This window comes from Temnothorax nylanderi, unplaced genomic scaffold, assembly GCF_030848795.1.
Source record: "Temnothorax nylanderi isolate EJ_2023f unplaced genomic scaffold, tnyl_v1.0 TNYL_tig0118_pilon, whole genome shotgun sequence".
Classification (NCBI taxonomy): Eukaryota; Metazoa; Arthropoda; class Insecta; order Hymenoptera; family Formicidae; genus Temnothorax; species Temnothorax nylanderi.
This window is the reverse complement of record NW_027249180.1, coordinates 2,367-22,131: the sequence shown is the minus strand read 5'-3', so window position 1 is coordinate 22,131 and position 19,765 is coordinate 2,367. Positions and strand designations below refer to the sequence as shown.

The 19,765-nt window shown below is 38.1% G+C and overlaps 2 protein-coding genes across 3 annotated transcripts; one reads left to right on the top strand and one right to left on the bottom strand.

Annotated features, from left to right (window-relative positions):
* The first annotated feature begins 1,400 nt into the window (after positions 1–1,400).
* Positions 1,401–7,926, top strand: Hgo (homogentisate 1,2-dioxygenase). Of its 2 annotated transcripts, none has more exons than XM_071712984.1 (9): positions 1,401–1,556; positions 1,929–2,064; positions 2,533–2,678; positions 2,898–3,084; positions 3,171–3,350; positions 3,622–3,845; positions 4,101–4,227; positions 6,970–7,301; positions 7,616–7,926. In XM_071712984.1, the coding sequence occupies exons 1-8, from the start codon at positions 1,539–1,541 to the stop codon at positions 7,296–7,298; spliced, it is 1,347 nt and encodes a 448-aa protein (XP_071569085.1). In that variant the 5' UTR covers positions 1,401–1,538; the 3' UTR covers positions 7,299–7,301; positions 7,616–7,926. The 2 variants fall into 2 exon arrangements, with proteins under 2 accessions (XP_071569085.1, XP_071569086.1); XM_071712985.1 differs by lacking the exon at positions 7,616–7,926 and adding an exon at positions 7,431–7,590.
* Positions 7,927–14,007: 6,081 nt separating this feature from the next.
* On the bottom strand, positions 14,008–18,847 carry LOC139776384 (cytochrome P450 6k1-like). The gene is made up of 6 exons (XM_071712969.1): positions 18,673–18,847; positions 17,919–18,288; positions 17,303–17,637; positions 16,904–17,137; positions 16,540–16,791; positions 14,008–14,695 (listed from the first exon to the last, which is right to left on the bottom strand). Exons 1-6 carry the CDS (start codon positions 18,830–18,832, stop codon positions 14,532–14,534), a joined length of 1,515 nt encoding a protein of 504 aa, XP_071569070.1. The 5' UTR covers positions 18,833–18,847; the 3' UTR covers positions 14,008–14,531.
* Positions 18,848–19,765: the final 918 nt, after the last annotated feature.

The window sequence follows — 19,765 nt, the reverse complement described above, 5'->3', positions numbered from 1 at the left end:
CAGCATTTGCGGGAAGCTTTGCTTTTTTGCTTTAACTTGAAAAAAAAATGCAGCTGAAGCACGTCGTTTGCTTGAGGAGGCCTACGGCGAACATGCACCATCGAAAACTACCTGTGAAAATTGGTTTAAACGCTTCAGAAGTGGCGATTTCGACACTGAGGACAAGGAGCGCTTTGGTGGGACCAGAAAGGAATCGTGTACTATGAGCTGCTGAAACCGGGCGAAACTGTCAATGGGCATCGCTACCGACAACAACTGATCAATTTAAACCATACATTGCTCGAAAAACGGCCAGAATGGGACACGAGACACGAACGAGTGATATTGCAGCACGACAACGCTCCGTGCCATCGCAGTTCCATCGTCCAGGACACCATCAAAACGCTGAAATGGGATCTGCTACCGCACCCGCCGTATTCGCCAGACCTGGCGCCTTCCGATTATCACTTGTTCCGGTCGATGGCGCATGGCTTGGCTGGGCTACACTTGACCAATTTCGAAGAAGTGCAAAATTGGTTGGATGAATGGTTTCGGTCCAAAGACGCGTCGTTTTATTGTCGCGGTATTCATGTATTGCCAGAGAGATGGCGAAAATGTATAGCTAGCGAGGGACGATACTTTGAATAAACCATTTTTTGTATTTCTCTTGAAATTTTCCATTTTTTATTGATCAAAAAAACCCGGAAACTTAGTTGCGCACCTAGTAGAACGCAAATGTACTTTGATACGTCATTGAATGTAACAAACAAGTCGAGTTTGTAAATTTTATAATGATATTAAGTCAGCAACAAAACAGCTATCTAATGTATGACACACGTGGTTAGTACACGCCTTTTCTACTCGTAAATCCTTCTCAAAGCTACGAGAGTGTTTCCAGGTAAACATGATGGAAATCGAGAAAGGGGAATTAAAAAATATAATGCATTAAAATTCTCATATTATTAAAAACGTTATCATATATCAATTACCAGATTAATAATTCCAATTTAAGTGCGAAACGGAGATATATCGGGTATATAACAATAAAAGAAAACGTCAAAGAGGAGAATATTACTATTAAATAGAATCTTCATTGTGTAAGTAATTTAAGGAGGTTAACCGCTAGAATTTAATTAATTGCCGAAATAATGAAATCATGATTTAATAGACGCTCTCACGGAAAATACCTGCTGGCGGTGTCAGAGACTGATTTGAATACGGTTCACACGACTCGGTAATATCGTACGATGAGCTTCGTGTCGTTGCGAGGGGCTCGTCCCGGCCGTGAGAGACCTGACGATAAATTCTGTCGCGTGATGTGGAATTTCTGGCTCTTCGACTGGTTATCAGAAGCAGCCGTGCCTACGCGGATAGTCGCGCTCGATTGGTCCAGGAGTGAGTAAACATGTTTTTTGTACAACACCGATCTCTTGTCGTTGCGTCGCCGTCGCCTAAGGACGACCGCGTTCATATAAAACGGGGGAGTGCCGCGGAAATTTCTGTATTTTACACCAGGAAAAGAAACGCCCGTGTCTCCGGAAAAAAGGATCGCTGGCGACATGAAGGACGAGCTCAAGGTAGCAAAACCGTTTTGATTCTGACAGATGAAAAGAATTCAGTGTGCAACACTTTTCGGAACGTATTTTCTGTTAAAAACAGCCTATCTTTTTATTGTGGAAATGATAGCTGGAAAATATTACCTGATCTAATTTTCAAATGGTGTCCCACGAGTAACCCAAACTCTTTCGTGTAATTTTGTTTAGAATTTAGTGTATATTTCTCATTTTAAATAAGAGAGTATAAAATACTGACAGTAAAGAATATTTTGATATAGGAAAATGTGATGTAGGAACCGCTGAAATCTAAACTAACGCTTGACATTGCAAGATAGTGTGTTAATTTAACGGGAAAAAGATAGAGTGCTTGTTCTATCGAGAAGTGTCTTTTAGTATCTTACGGGATTCGGCTGTGAGTTCTCCAGCGAGGATGAGCGTTGTCCAGGAGCACTACCCATTGGGCAGAATAACCCGCAGAAGTGTCCATACGGTCTTTATGCCGAACAATTGTCGGGCACAGCGTTCACTGGTGAATAAAAATCCTTTTATTCTTGAATTTGTCTTTAAAAATTTTCACTTCCTATTTTAATTATACGTTTTGATTTGATTCCTACACACTTTCAACTTTTACGGTTGTCAAACAAAAAGTCAGTCAGTATAAATTTAGAACTTAAAAAAATTTAATTTCATCCAAAATTTGTCAATCAAGGTATATATTTATAAAGTGAAATAAATGGAAAATTTACGTTTTGAAAGAGGTAAACTTATTGTTAGCTCGAATGCGATTAGATTTCTGTCTCGAGTCTTTAACTTGTTTCTTATCAAATTTTGATAAAGAGAAGTCTTAAGATAATATGAATTCTGTAGTAATAAATGTCACTTGGTTTTAATTTTTTATCAACGCGATACTAGATCAATTATAGTTCAATTTTTTTACTTCCCTAATATAATACTAGACATTAATTATTCGAAAATGCCAATTATTTCCATTTTCTAGTTCCGCGTGGACAAAATAAAAGATCATGGTTCTATCGAATAAGACCATCCGTTGTTCACAGCCCGTTCAAACCTTTCATTAAAATTCATGGAGCTGAATCTTATGTAAAGAATGATTGGAACGATACTCATCCTAATCCTAACCAGGTAAATTTTCGTAATATTAAATTCAAAGATTCGGTGCAACAACGATTTAACTAGACAATTAATATACATATAACTTTTTTTAGATCTCTTTTTTTCTTTTTCTCCTACGGTTTTTTTAAGTTTACAGAAAAATAAAATAGATCTCTGTTGTACTGAATATTTCAATCTACGAACTATCGGAAGGAGTAGCTTCTCTGAAGCTAATTGTTCGCGTTTCAGTTAAGATGGAAGACCTTTGACGTCCCGACTCGACGAGATCCCGAAGTCGACTTTATCGAGGGTCTTCACACTCTGTGCGGTGCCGGCGATCCCAAGATACGCCAGGGCGTTGCGGTACACGTGTACTTATGCAACGCTTCCATGAAGGATAGGGCTTTCTACAACGCTGATGGCGATTTTCTCATCGGTAGGTGGTAACAGGAATGCAACATCTACTTTTTTTTCTAAGGAAAAAAAGAATATACATACGTCAAATTTCGATTCCGGTTGCAGTGCCACAGTTGGGCGATCTGCAGATCGTCACCGAGTTCGGTAAGATGCGATGCGAGCCGAACGAGATATGCGTCATTCAGCAAGGTATGCGATTCTCCGTGACCGTCTTTGGTCCGTCCAGGGGTTATATCCTCGAGGTCTTCGACAATCATTTCCAGCTGCCCGAATTGGGACCAATAGGTAATTCGATTCGAAGAATTAATTGTGGAAGTAGCTTATAACACTTTTTTGTAGAAACTTAAGAAAATTAATCCACATTCCCAATTCTTTCAACGTTAATGGTAAATAAAACTTTTCGTATTTTATCTTCGAAACATAGCTGTTGAAAAACGACATAATGCTGTTATGCTGTCGTCGAACAATTACATCTCTTCCATTAGAGAGAGAATCGATACATTCACATTTCCTTAATAAGCGGATTAATGAGCTGGGCTGTGAATTAAATGCGCAGGGGCGAACGGTTTGGCGAGCCCGAGAGACTTTCAGACACCGGTGGCTTGGTACGATGATCGCGAGATCGATTACGAGATCATATGTAAATACCAGGGAAAGCTGTTCGTGGCCAATCAAGGTCACAGTCCCTTTGACGTCGTCGCATGGCACGGCAATTACGTACCGTACAAATACGATCTCAATAGGTTCATGGTCATCAATTCCGTTTCCTTTGATCACTGCGTGAGTATAAACAATATACATATATATATAACGCAAGGGAAAAGCTTATTAACGATTTAATATTATCTTCAATAGTAAATTGCGTTACTGCTTCTTCTTTAATTTTCTTTAGCATTTTACATTTTTGTGTTTTAACGTAACAAACATACGTGCGATAAGTAAGATTTTTTTTAAATTCTTCTACATATCCATCGGATGTTTCGGATTTTATCATGCTCACTCTCGGAATGTTAAGTAGCTCAATTAATTCCGCAGGATCCTTCCATCTTCACCGTGTTGACGTGCCCCACTAACAAGCCTGGAACCGCCGCGGCCGACTTTGTTATCTTTCCACCCCGATGGTCCGTACAGGAGCACACTTTCCGACCCCCTTATTATCATCGTAAGTATATTCCTAGAAAGTACATACCTTTTGCGTTCATATTATATATACGCGCCGATGTACAGATGAAACTGATCTGTGTAAACTTTTCTTAACGCGATTTAACGAGGGAAATTAAAGTGTATGCCAATAATATTTAATAAGATTACTGGATTACTTCTATAAGTGCTTCATAATTTTTAGTAGTTTGTTTAAATTTATAATTAAGCAAGAAAAAGATGCTAATTTGATAAATATCGTTCCAAATTATAGGAATATGTAAAAAATTGTAGAAATTATAGTTAAAGATTAGATATTGTATTTAAGGGTCTTTATTAGATATTATATTTTTATATAGATATTGTATTTAAGGGTATTTAAGGTAAACGTCTTAGATACTTGACATATCTTTCAAGTCTCTTTTAGATTGGTTCTTTGGTTTGCTTGGTAACCGCTTGGTACCTATCTTGATTAAACTACCGATTCGACGATCCGTGACGCGTTTACTAAACACGGTATACCACCAAGAAATTGCGGATTCTGCGGCTCTTTTCCCTGTCGCCGATCCCGTGGGGTCGATTACACGCGGCAAGAGTTCGAGCGCGAGTGCACCGTCGTACTCGACTCGGCGGCGTCTTCGTTCCAGAAGAGCGCCCCTGAAAATTGTGCAACCGAGTTGGCTCGGAGAAAACTCGAAATTTTTCCCGGCGACCGATCGCACAATGTCTCTTTCCCCGGTAGGTCGTTTCACCGATTTCCTGTCACTGCCGATCGCAATATGATGCCGATCGATTATGACGAGACGGGACGGGCCACTTTCGTTCGACGTCGCGGTTATCCTCGTCATATTCCGCTGCGTTATCGCGCTCTCTTGTTGAGAAAGTCCATCGCGTGCAAGGAGAAAGACGGGTAGGCACGATGTGCCTATCAACGAGGTTGCATTCTTACGAGTTGAGTAATTGAAAACCACAAGAAGCGGCCATTATCGGTGTCTTCAATGTGTACCATTCCGTGGTACAGAAGTTACGTGCAAAATTATAGGATCGATCGGAGTAATTGTGACAGCGGACTATAAACGCGCTGTGATAGTTTCCAATTGTAAAATTAATGCCGATTATCGGGAATCTTATTAAAATTGACGAAGGCTCGCTTAATAGCTGTGATAAATAAGCGGAGAGAATAATTGGCATTTTTGTTATCGGCGAATATCGAAAGTGTGTACATATACATATATATGCGTTTATTATGAAGGAAATTATATATACTTATTCCGTAATTATTCTGAAATCGATGGAAAACGGCTACGAAAACGTGACTAAAAATTGTATTCTTGTGAGACACTTTTATTACTTTCTATAAAAGTATTTCATGAAATAAAATTCAATGATAATTGGTTAAAGATAACTTCTCTTTAATCTTAATTTTATGAGTAATTTTATGAGTAAAGATTTCTAATATAGATTTTCTATTATTTATACTTCTATTAATTTTATACTTCTTACTTAATTCTTTAATCCAGTTAATTCACTTCGTATTTAGTTCTATTTCATTTTTCTTATTTTCAATATTTCTAGAACACTGGAATTTAATTAATATAATAGTTCAATTAATTAAATCTTCTTTATATACATTGCATTGATATTTATACAATTTTGCTAATGTGAAACCGCGCAACAACAACGTACGAGGCTATACAAGCAATACGTATCTCGAAATATGTTTGAGCACCAGTAAGAGTAGCCGTTCGCTGCTTTCTCCGAGATTTGATAAGCGGCCAGTATAGCGGCGTATTCAATGCGGGCCATTCTCCACGTTAATGAATAAATCGGCGGCGCGTGGAGAGCGATAATATGCAAAATACACGTAATTTCCATTGCAGATCCGGCCGCTGCGTCTTGTTGCGCGATCGCGAATCGCTCGTGACGTAAACGCGCCCGCATGTCGACTTGTCGATGGTATCCATCGACGATGAGGATTAACGTTGACGGATTAAGTCGGTCCATTGTTGATACTAAACGAATCATTCAGCATCTGCCAACACCGAGTTATGCGTTTCGCGAGAAGTTTTGTCGATATAATGATATTTGACATTTATAAAGTCAAAGCGTAGCTGTTATTTACAAAGAGTTTTATCGACGAATGTTGGAACTTGTATGAGCGAGTATTGATACATTCCAATAATTTTTTCTTGTATTTTTTTTAACAAGACGCGAATATTTCGCAGAATTAATTTGCACTATTGACGCAGTTAACGATTCAGCTGTTTATTTTGAAATTTAACTAGTTTAGATAATTTGAAAGAGACAATGAGCTATTTTTATCTTTTTTTATCTTTTTTTAAAACGTAATTTATGTTATACTTGTGGCTTATAGGTATATTATCGAACGTCCACGTTATCTATAAATATGTTATTTAAATGTCATTACTATTCGAGCAGAATTATTCGCTGTGGTATCTTTTCCTACGCGTAACGAAATCTTTTTGAAATTGTTAAAATTATATTAAAAATTATTAAATTTAATCCTTACACACTTTATAAAAAAATAAATTTTAGGAAATTACGGTATACATTAGTTTCTCATCTAATAAAATTGGAAATAAAATACTAAAAAGTAACTTTTTCCTAATAATTAATAATATTATTAGGTATTTACTATATGTTTGTCTATCTTTTTCTTTATCTAATTTCTTTTACAATAACTTATATTCGTAACATATAACGTATATTCAATAAGCCTGGCATTCTGCTATCGGATTTTTAGGAAACTGCATGAGCGAATTTATGGGATTAATAAAGGGCCGCTACGAGGCAAAGGAGGATGGTTTTTCTGCCGGTGGTGCATCGCTACATTCCATTATGACTCCGCACGGTCCCGATAAACAATGCTTCGAGGCTGCGTCCAACAGCGAGCTGGTGCCAGAACGGATCGCTGACGATACACAGGCCTTTATGTTCGAGACCTCGTATAGCATGGCCGTGACAGAATGGGCCAGTAAGCTTTGCAATAAGCTGGACGACGACTACTACAAATGCTGGCAGGGTCTACAAAAGCATTTCGATCTCACTGATAAACAGGCCAAAATTGCTTAACAAGTATGTTGAACAACATATCCACGTCTCTATCTTAACGTATTCACGAGGGAGACACTGTTGTCTCAGCTCTTAAAATAAATTTTTTACATCTCTTTTTCTCTCTTATTATTTTTGGACATTTTATTTTAGCAACTCTGTGTCATCTTCGAGAAAAGAAAAAAAAATATTTTGATGATTTATTTTGATGAAAAGAAAAAAACAAGCGAGAGCTTTTTTTGTTTTTTCTTTCAATAGCAACCAAAAGTCTTTCAGATATTTCTTATTAATAAATTATTATTATTATTGGTAATATATTGATATTTTTGTTATTGAAGGAGTGCGCTTTGCGATCTTTGTCTTCTTTGGTCGCCTCTTTTATGGGGTGTCGCATCCACGAAGATATCGTGCGAAACCTGCAAAGTTATCTGGTGCGTGTAAGCTGGGACTGATTATAAATTCGCCAACATCGCGTATGAAGAGTGTTACCGGGTGCAAGGAACTTTTAATCGCATCTACCTGTTACCGAAGTCAATTCTCGATATGCAATTTGAAAGTATGTTAAATTTATGCATTACTGACATTTAAAAGTATATACTAAAACTTATTTTGTACGGTGATTGTGTACTATAAAAATTTATTAATTATATACATATACATTATACTATATAAGTGATAGTTAAATATTATCAAATTATTAATTATGTTTTTAAAACTTGCTATGTAAATTGGATAAATTTCTTAGAAGCTAAATGATCACAATTCTATGAAATAAAAACTAGAAAGAATTGATGAAATTATAAAATCTATGGTGTCCTTTTTTTTTTAATTTTAACGTAGGGAAAACTCATCATGAGTACCGCCGCCCCCGGAGAAGGGCGGACGGTTATGCCGGACTCATACCGGCTAAAAACCCTACGTGTGGCCTTCACTGGTGTCTCGGGGGGCGCCCGGGAACTGGTTATCATTGCATCCGGAACGCCCCTCCACCGGACTCCGACCAGGAGTCCCCTACTCCTCGAAGGCCCATAGGGGCGGGCAAATACCCCGACCCCCTAATGGAACCCTAGAGCCCCCGCCGCGTGCGTCGATGATGGCGCACGGGGCGAGGGTAACCAGTCCTAGTTGCAGCGACGGGGGACCACCACCCCATCGCTGCGCCCCCTAGGGTATTGTGCGGGGGCGGAATCGAGGCTCAGGAATCTCCGCCTGAGCCTCGACCCCCACACGACCCGGGAGGAGGGGGATACGGACTGGCGCCCCCGTGGTGAGAGGAACCAGCCCACCCCTCCCCCGGGCCGCGGCTCAGGGGATCCGGGTTCGGGACTCAAGCCCCGAGACCGGATCCCCCGGCGGACCGAGGGGAGAATCTATGGTGTCCTGGTAAAATGAAGAAAATTACAAAAATGGAATTGGTCAGTTTGACTTCTGAGACGCTCAGTATTTCTAATTTCTTTTTAACTAATTGATGAATTGTACTAAATTAGCGTAGGTGAATTCAAAATGTAAGATAACTCGGTAATTAACTCCTACAATGACAATTAGAAAGTAATTAATAGATAGAATTTATTTACTTCAGCTTTACAAAATTAGCCAGGAAGGGACTTGGTTTACAATTTAAAACATCTTATCCACACTCATCCATCCATACCATGCGTACACTAGCTACTCTCTTACGCTAACCTAACTTCTTAAACCTAATCTATCACAGCCTTATTTTTGGCTTAATTTATTTCCTTAGAAAGTAATTAATATTAATATTGTTTTATGAGAATTATTATTGCGTAACTTTGAGTATTAATATCTACGCGATTGTTATCAGAAGTGGTATAATTCTTCATAATGAGATATTTTCTTCTGGATAAATGTTTTTGTAATTTAAATTAATAAGTATCTAATATCTAGTACTATATACTGACTTTGCATAATTAATCAACAGTTAAACATAATTACTTAATAAATTCTAAGATTATATATATATATATATATATATATATATCATATAATGTCCATTTTAGAAAAGGATTATATACATTTATATATATGTTGTTATATGAAAAATTTGTTGCCGGGGATTACGTTTTTCAATGAGAAAAACGAGTTATGGTAACGATAAGTTACTTTTTTTAGTGAGAATAATGAGTTATTATTATATTATTAATTAATTATAAATTTATTTAAAAAATATTATAAACAATTAAAATATATTATTATAACATATTCTTAAAATATATTGGGACAACTTCTAATAATTAAGAATCATGCATGATGTAATGATGATCAAATCGATGTTGAAACGATGTCAAATCGATGTCGATTTAAACTCTTTGACATCAATTTGACATAGTTTCGACATCGATTCGATTACTATTTCCCACTAGTTAGAGACTGAGCACGCGCTCTGAATATGTTTCGAGTGCAATTTCATGTGAGAAGGCATTTTCATTTCGTGAGTATGGTTAATACACACATCAAGACTGTCATTATTCTATTATTCTGTCAATAGGCCTATTTGTAATGAGCCGGCACTGGTTTCTGACATTCACCCGACATTAAGAAAAAATTATATTCGTATATCCGATTTGAAATTTTATTACTTTTTTTAAACTGAATTTGTTTCTTAAGAATTTTTGAAAAATTATATGTTTGTGCTGGTTATGACACATGTAGACTATATATAACACTTACATCAAATTAAGAAGTAGTCTACCACGTAAGACGGTTGGCTCACGATCCAGAGGTCCCGAGTTCGAATCCCATTAAGGTGTGTTTTTCAAGTACGAGAAAATATTTATAATCATAGGTTGCATCTTAAGAAACAAATTTAGTTAAAAAGTAGTAATAAAATTTCAAAATAAATATAATTTTTTTTTATGTCGGGTGAATTTCCTCATTAGAGTTCAAATTGACATCGATTCGACATTGTTTCGACATTGATTCGATTGCTATATTTTTCATAAATATCAAATAATTCTTCAAACAAAGAGGTTGGAATCCCTCCGTTTGCAGACTCTATTATGACATCAAAAAATGTTATAAAAGCGCTCTAGTCGCTCTAGTTATCATACGAAATATATCGATTTTTCAAAGATTTCGATGTCGATGAATGCTCGAAACTTTTTTTTTTGTTTTTTTGTTTACGCGGAAGAGGGGAAATGCCTCGCGCATGCCCGGCCCCGGCCGCCGGGTTATGTGGGGCTTGCACCCACTAAAACCCCTCTCCCTAACATTCAGCACATCGGACCACAGTTACGCTGCACGGAAGACCAGACGTATACATCATACAACGCAACAGTCCACACGCCAGGCGCTAGGAAAAACGTAACACTGCACAAGAGACACTCGGAAGTCACAGGAAGGAGGGGCACTTTGTCCCCCAAAAAGAAAGATCCCCAATCAAACGCCCGACACGCGACACCAATGATGTGAGGGCCCCGTGCCCTGCAAACATCCAGGGTCCACGCACCGCCATCCGACCGCCTCAGAGAGCCCCCATGATAGTAACCGCGGGCAGTCACATCATTGGGGGCTCCCCTCATCGGCTGCGGGACCGTTCGTTCAGGAGAGTCCGCGCCCCCCCGTAAAAGCAAGTACACGAAAGACGCGTACTAACAAAACGTACAGGAGCTCTCTCTATCCGGAGAGGAAGTTCCACAAAAATTTTGCGCGAAACTTAATTCGCAAGGACAAAGGGACACACCCACCAATACCAAAAATCGGAACCCGAGGTCCCGCGTCCCAAAACCGCGCAGGCGGAAAAGTATGAATGTCGCACCCCAACTACCCGAGGGCTGAAGGGGAGCGACAGGAAAAATTAAGTCGGAGGCAAAAATCTACCCCAAGGCCGCAAAACGGGACCCCCAGGGGACGACCAACCGGCGCCGGCCGCCACAAGAGGCTCCAAGCAACCATTGCGGAGCAATGGTGCCAGAGCCCCAAAAAGCAGCGAGCAACCAGCCCCGGCCGGCCAACCCCAGAGGGACCCCGCGACCCCAAGACAGCATCCCCGAGAAGAACAAATATATAGTACATAAGTGCCGCGCGACGAGGGACAACGAGCCCAGAAGGCGACAGCCGCCGGCCAAACCCGGCCCACCGCCCCCCCCAGGGATCCGGGAACATCGCTCACACGATGCACCGGACCCCAAGAGGGACGAGGCCCGAGCAAGACCAGCGCCAGCCACCCCCAGAGGAACATCACCACACCGCCGCAAAATCGCACGCCGCAAGAAAGCAAAGTCTAACATGTACAAAATAAACTAACCTAACCTAAAGACAGTTACGCGTCGTCAATATTTATACTAAGGTCCACAGGACCCCGCTGTCTAGTTCGCTCGTCCTCCTCCTTACGGGAGAGGACCCGCTCCGCAAAAACCGAGAAGGCACGCCATGCCTCTTGCGATTTACAAATCCGGTTAACAACCACCGCCAACGAAAGGTCCTGTCCAATCACTGCCGTCAGTTCCCCACGCTCACAGCCCCAAAACGGGCACGATTCCAGAGTGTGCTCTGGAGTATCCTCAGCCGAGGAACAATATCTACAGGTTGACGTCTCTTCTTTGCCGATTCGATAAAGGAAGGATCCAAAGCAGCCATGACCCGTAAGAAGCTGCGTAACGCGAAAGGTCAGGAAACCCGAACGTCAGTCCAACCACAGATCAAAGGACGGAGAAATCGCCTCTCGTGTTCTTTTACCGGGCAAACCACTATCGCCAATGTGCTCAAGCCACCGATCCCTCAGGATAGACCACTCAGATTCCCTCACATCTGAGGGAGAGTCGATAGTAAACGTTCCATCCTCCTTCAATTCACGCAGACGAAGATACGTGCGTTGTAGGTAATCCGCGTACAAATGAAGTGGAGGGGTCCTCGCTAGTAGGGTTGCAGCCTCATACGACACAGTCCGGTATGCCATAGTGGTGCGTAGGGCTGATAATCTAAGTGCCCTCCTCATGATCATTTGCATGTTTTCTGAAAAAAGGGCCTGGCTCCAGATGGGTGCAGCATATAAAGCTACAGAGAGGACAACCCTATAATATAGTCTACGTTTACTCTCTATCGGCCCACGCAGGTTCGGTAGGATGCCACACAGCGCCCTACCGACTCCGGACACCTTTTCCGCTGCATACTTTATGTGTCTAGCAAAGGTCCAGCCAGAATCTATTATTACTCCAAGGTACTTCATATACTTAGATATGGGGACCTCAACACCTTCGAAACTAAAGACCGCGTTTCGCGGATATTGGCCAAAAAACATGGCTTCAGATTTAGGCCAGGATATCTTGAGGCCTAGAAATTTTATGTTCTTCAACATATACCCGAGACACTCCACAGCCAAGGCACAAGCAGCGTCAAAATCGTCCTCCTCGATGATCAAGAGTGTATCGTCCGCATAGCAGACGATATGGCATCCACGGGGCAAAAGAGTCCTCAGGACCAGATCAAAAGCCAGGTTCCACAGGAGGGGACCCAACACGGATCCCTGTGGGACCCCCCTGCGAACCCTCCTCGTACGTCTGACTCCATTCACATCCCTAAACCGAACCTTTCGACCTTCAAGGTAGACCTCAACTATACGGCGGAGATATTTAGGAATGCGCTTAGACCTCAACGCATATCTAATGCCAGAAAACTTTATCGAATTAAACACATTCAATATATCGAGGGATAGCACCAAAACCGTCTTCCCCCTCGCACGAGCCTCCGTAATGATCTTCCTGACAAGGAAAATGGCATTGACGGTTGAGCGCGACCTCCTAAACCCAAAATGATTTACGGACAGATCGTATCTCGGATTTTCATTTAGCCAGTCATTAATACGATTTGCTATTACCCTCTCAAACGTTTTACCGATCTCATTTAAAAGGCAAATAGGCCTAGCCTTAGGCACCTCTCCCAAGGGGGGAGCCTCTCCCTTGGGGATTAAAATAAGATCCGCCACCTTCCAGCTGGGCGGGAATGCTCGAAACTGTGACCACCTGAATATCGAAATTGATGTGAAGATCGATTTTATGTTGATATCGAGATTTCGATATCTAATCGACGTCGATCCGATGTATCGTTTCTCACTGGGACATGGTGTAAACGTTTTGTTTAGAAGCCTATTTTAGGTCAGGGCATAGGTCAGGTCGCGATCAGGTCGCACGGTGTAAACTAGGCCAATGTACCGTAGGTGTATGTTTTTACCCCTCCATATACTGGCCGCAATCTTTTTTTTTTGTTTCCCGTAGGAAGAGAAAAAATGCCTCGCGCATCATCCCGGGCCCCGGCACCCGGGGTATGTGGGGCTTGCACCCACTAAAAAACTCTCTCCCTTAAACACCATACCATGGACTACAGTCACGTTACGCGGAATTACACGAGGTACGACGTCACGTAACGCAACAGTCCCTGAGCTCAGCGCCAGGAAACACATAATCCGAAAACAAAGACACACGGTATGTCATACCACGGAAGGCCGAACCCCGGGAGAATAAGCTTCCTAGTCGAAGGAGGTATGCAGTGCGCACCACCCTTCGACCGACTGGCCGTAATCTGGCCGTTAAAACCTAAGACACCTGTATATTTTTCGAATAAGAGCAGACATATTTTAAATTCTACTCTTATTCGAAAAATATAGGAAGAGCGCAATTATTTTATCGTGGTTCAATAATAACATATGTACATACCACCTTTTACTGCGAGAGCAAATGATTTTTCGTTGAAAATAAACGGCACTGCAGTCTAGGTATGAGGTTTGAACTTGTTACATATATTTGTATGATATTGTTACAAAGAGTACAAAAATTAAAGTTTGTAATAAATTAGAATATAATAAATATGTAATATAATAATTATTATAGACTATTTCATTATTAATATGCATTAAAATACAAAAAAAATTATTTTTTGCAAAAATTAATAAAGTGTATAACCCAACGTGGTTGAAATTACTCTATAAAAATCTACCTTCGAATGTTAATAACTAAACTAATAACATTAAACTTAATATAAATAAACGAAATTTGTTAGAATCACGTTGTAAAATTTAGCATTACAACTCAACAAGAACAAAGTTTAGTTATCTTTAATAGTTTTCAAGTTATCTTATAAAAGGTTTAGAGTGGTTCGAATTACTCCATCTTCCTCTAATTAATATTTTCAAAAATATCTGTTTTATGTAACAGTTTTTTTACGTTTACCCGCAGACATACATACTGCAATTTATTCTGCATTCTTCAAATAAGCCAAAAATAGAAATATTTTTAATTCACGTTATCGTGGCTCGATAACGAGGTATACACCACCCTTCACTGCGAGGCCGAAAGATTTTTCGTTGAAAATCAAAGGTACCGCAGTCTGGGAATGCGGTTTAAATCTGTATTTTGAAAGAAGACTTACGAGTCCGATTTTGGTTTGTATATTGCCAAATCGTAGACCTAAAAATTAATAATACTAATGGATAAAACTTATATAAAACGTTTGGATAGTAACCTATTATAGATTTAGCAAGTTTTTTCTTATTAATATAAAAAATATTTACTCATCTTTTTCATAGAAAAAAACCATACAAAAATTTAGAAAATTAAATTAATAAGTTATTAATTAATTTTTTTATAAATATTTTTGCGAAAAGAGCGAAACAACATATTTTAATTAAGTGTAATTTACCAAAATAAATATAATTTATATTTTATTAAATTTTCTTAATAAACATTCGCGTGATTCAACAATTATTATTAAAATAAAATCGAACAAAATGTTAAAAAATATTGTAATTTTTTAGATTAACGTACTCTCCTCCAATGACTTTAACCTTGACATGTGTTGTCCTGAGTAACTTTTTTTTATAACTTAATCGTCGGTCATTATTTAAAACTTATGAACAAACGAATTTAAATGAAATATACGTATTTTTCAAACAACGTGTATATAAGAATAGTGAGTTTGTATGTAGACCTACTGTAGGACATCACAATATTTATCATTGCTTATTAGAAGCTTTTACTTCTCTACTATTGCCAGTCTTTGCGTTACTCTTGTCGAGTTATTATGTATCTACACGAATTTCTACATTTAACAGTTTGTGTCAGTTGCCAAGGCAAGTAATTTACAGATATATGTGTATATAGACAGTACAAATGTAAACGGGAGAGGGGTGGATTTCGGTTCGCGTGGAAAGTTGAAAACCTGAACCGATATAATGATAGACCTTGTTGCGTCCTGTAAGCATGCAGAGACAGGATGGGGTGGATCGAAGCGAGGTTCACCACACCCAACCCCAGCCTGCTTATGTGGCAAAACAAGTAGGTCTCTTATTGTACGGTTACATGTACGCGTACTGTCTATACACACATATCAGTAAATTACTTCTCTTAGCATTGACACAATTAAACTATTATATTTCTCGAACTTTTTTGTTCTCAACTTTTAAATAAGCAATGACCGACGATTAAGTTATAAAGAAAAGTTACTCAGGGTTATATCAAAGTTAAAGTTATTGGAGGAGGGTACGCGTTAATCTAAATAATTACCAAATACATTTCTTAAATATAATTGAAGAAGTCTTTAAGACGCAACTATTGTGACGCTCCACATTGTGAATTAAAATGCAAATATTACAAAAGACAGACGTGCCCAAGACGATCAAAATAACTTTAAACAATAATTCGATAAATAAATTATTATAGATATATTAAGGCTTAAGGTGTGTGGTTGACGTTTCGCTGCGGAGCGGGTGGCTCGGCAGGGGGAAAGCCTATAGGTTAGATTTTCGTCGCGTGAAATAAACAAGTTTTAGCAAATAAATATGTGGAATGCATTCAATTGCTGTTTCTTAAGGTTTAAAAAATGTTGTTACAATTGAAACCCAAATACGTTATTATCCACGTTGAAATGTGACAATAATAAATGTGGTCCTGTTTTATTTTTACAATTTCTTGATAACTATGAAGATAAATCACTTCAGTCTTCGAAAAAGTCCTTCCTAAATATGTAAAGAATTATTTGCACCTATTTTCATTAAATTCTCATTATTTTTAATATGCTTTCGAGAGTTACATTACAGGTTAGGTAACATTTTTGCTATGTCCCGTGTATAAGAGAGAAAGAGAGAGAGTATAACTTCAATAATTAATTACTCAACAATCATGCAGACAATTGTCTTCAACTTTGGCATGGACGACAGATTTCCATAGACGAATATCCTCCATAAATTTCGACTAATTCTTATCATATTGATTTGAGCAACCACACACTTTATTGGATTTATTCATATCCTTACCAATGCACCTTCGTTTGCCTTCTCCAAATGGCAAAAAGGCATAATGGTGTCTTTTCGCTTTTTCATCTGCTGCGAATCGTTCCGGATCAAATCTTTCCGGGTCTGGATATATCGAGGGATCTCGGTGCAGCCCAAGCACCGGTATAACGATAGGAATCCCTTTAGGGACCCGGATATTTACTGTTGGCAAGTCTATTGTTTCTGTGCAAATGCGGTTCAACATTGGAAGTGGGGGGTATTTTCTCAGAGTCTCTGGAATATGTAGAAGAAAAGTATGAAAATATATATTATCCAAAATACAAGCAATTTATTTAAACTTACATATTAATAACGAAATATTTTTGTTACTTATTGTAATACTTGCCATTTATTACTTTTTCCAAATACTTCATTTCGTTAATAGCCTCGTAGGTGAGATCACCATGTTTTGCCAACGTTTCGTCGATTTCCTCGCGAACGTTGTCCTGTATATCTTGATTTTGTGCTAATTCGTATAGAGCGAATGTCGCTGTCGCCGCGGAGCTTTCAAAGCCAGCAAAAAAAAAGGCAAAAGCCTGTGCGGTTGCTTCCGCCATGGTAAGTGGCTCATTTATGGTTGCTACAAGTAAATTTCATAAGTTTCTTTAACAATCTATTTCAAGAGAAATCTCTTAATTATTTGATTTACAAAACTGCAACGTGAGATAACAGATGTAAATTTTTAAGACATACAGAGGAACTATTAATATAATATATACAATATGTATTAAAAATATATATTAACATTTTACGTCGGTCTTCTTGACATCGTCAGGATTAACGTAGCCTTTCTCCATAAGTTGAATGAGCAAATTCATAAAGTCGTTCGTTACGATATTATCAATTTTTCTGCGTTCCACATTTTCTCGAAACATATTCATAAAAAAGCTGGTGGTCTCTCGGTCCGCGAGGGATATGGAAAAGAAATCCATAATTTTTGGCAGGGACACAAACAGGATAAATCGTAATATTTTTATCCTTAAAAATTTTTTTCCTTGGATTAGACACTCATCATTCGGATCTTCAATACAGTTAGACGTCATGCCAAAAGCAGTTGACATTATTACATCTATAGTATATCTGTTGATCAAATTGGTAAATAATTTTTACTAACTTTTATCAAATTCTATCGAAATGTGCGAAACATCAAAGATGTTAAAAAATTATTGAAATTATGAGAAATAACTTGAACTAATAAAGAAAGATTGATATATAAAAAAAATTAAGTAAAAAAATTTCTTTATACAAATATGCTGTTTATCCTTTCATAATATTTACATTTTTTATCTTTAAATTCAGGAGTTTCTATTCCTTGTTGTTTGCAAAACTTTGTTTAAGTAACAATTAAAAAAAATAATTACCGTGCAAACATATCTTTCATCTGAACAGAATCTCTCGTCTGTGCTTTGCTTTCTAAATATTTCGCGAGTCTCTCACTACATTCCTTGACAATTGGGAACATCTGCTTTATTTTTGCCCCAGTAAAAGTATGTGTCATCTTGGCGCGCAGATCTCGCCATCTCTCTCCATTTATACAGAACAAATTGTCGAACAGTGGATTAAGTTGTGGATTGAAGTGTATTCCACGATTATGGAAACTTGTAAATTTCTCTGTTAGAACCACTTTAATAAGATCGGGATCGGCGATTATAAAGTATGGTTTAAAGAGGGCATACATTCCGAAAGCCCGATGTTCCTTATATTTCATGTAGGCATCATGCAAAAATACACCTGTTGAAAAAGCTTCATTTTACATATTTATTTGGCATATTATTTCTTGATGAAAAAACGATTTTTTGCGGAATTATATTGCAGATAAAAGTATAACTTATTAAGTCATATATTCTTTGATTGAATATGAATGTATAGTTAATGGAAATTTGTCTGGAAGTTATTCTAAATAATCCTAATTTACTTAACAATACCACATTACCTAATTTTTATTAAACTTTATGTTCGTAAATTACTTTTACTCTTAAATTTCAATTCTGTCCTTTTCATCTAAATTATTTATATATTTAATTTAATAAAAGATGTGGAGAGTTGCATTCGAAAAACTAATTGTACACTTACATTGTCTATGTCAATATTACGAAAGATAATAGATGTACTCGCCTATTTGCTTTTTTCCTCTTATAAGAGCCGTTATGTTTCCAGTTGGCACAACGGGTTCGATGTAAATGACGTTTCTCTTGCGCCAAAAATTGAATATGACAAACTTATAATAAATATATAGAGCGCTCAGGGCAATGATGATTAATTGGATGAGTACCATTTTGATCGTGAATCTAAAGCAAGAGGAAAACCAACTTTTTATAAAAATAAAATAATAAGAAGATAGCATACTGTAAAAGACGCTATAACGATCTTGCGCATAGATGTTATAAATATAAAAATTTATAAGCTCAATAAAACAAGAGCGGAAATAAAAACGATGTAAGAATAAGACATACACTCGTCATACATAACATCAAAATTTTGCATAATTTTAAATAAGGATACCTCATCGAAAAATTATCGTATTTAAAAAACTTTCTTTTTCTTTTAAAGGGTAAAGTTTCTACTTTAAGGGGGATGGTAAGGTTTCAAATTTCGAAAAATTCGATTTTTGATTTTTTTACATATTCTGGTAGTGTGATCCTTTAAGAATATTTCCCAGTTTGGTTTTTTGAGAAATTCGCAAAATTGAGCTCACAAGGGGAGGACCAGGTAGTGCCCTCACCGATTTAAATAAATTTTTAATATGTTGTAGGGTTAACCCCCCACTAATTAATGGTAAAGTGGCACGATGCAATACTCGAGCATTCGCAAGATATTTGCATCGAAATTTACTTATTGTCAAATGCATATTTTTTAAAAATTAAAAAATGAAAAAAAAATTTGGAAAAAGCTAGACTCGAACGCGTAACCTGCAGCGTTCTAACGCGTCGCCTTATCCACTGTGCCACACGAACTACTTGTGAAACTCGTTTGCGTGCTCGGTAGATAAGGTGCACGAAAACTTTCGATGCAAATGTCTTGCGAATGCTCGAGTATTGCATCGTGCCACTTGATGCCACTATTAAAAATTTATTTAAATCGGTGAGGGCACTACCTGGTCCTCTCCTTGTCAGGAAAGTTAAAAATGTGAGTTACTGATCGATAAAGAATCCGCGTGCAGGTTCGCCTTGTACTACACTTTTTCCTCGTGTCTAAAAGAGGCCAAGGC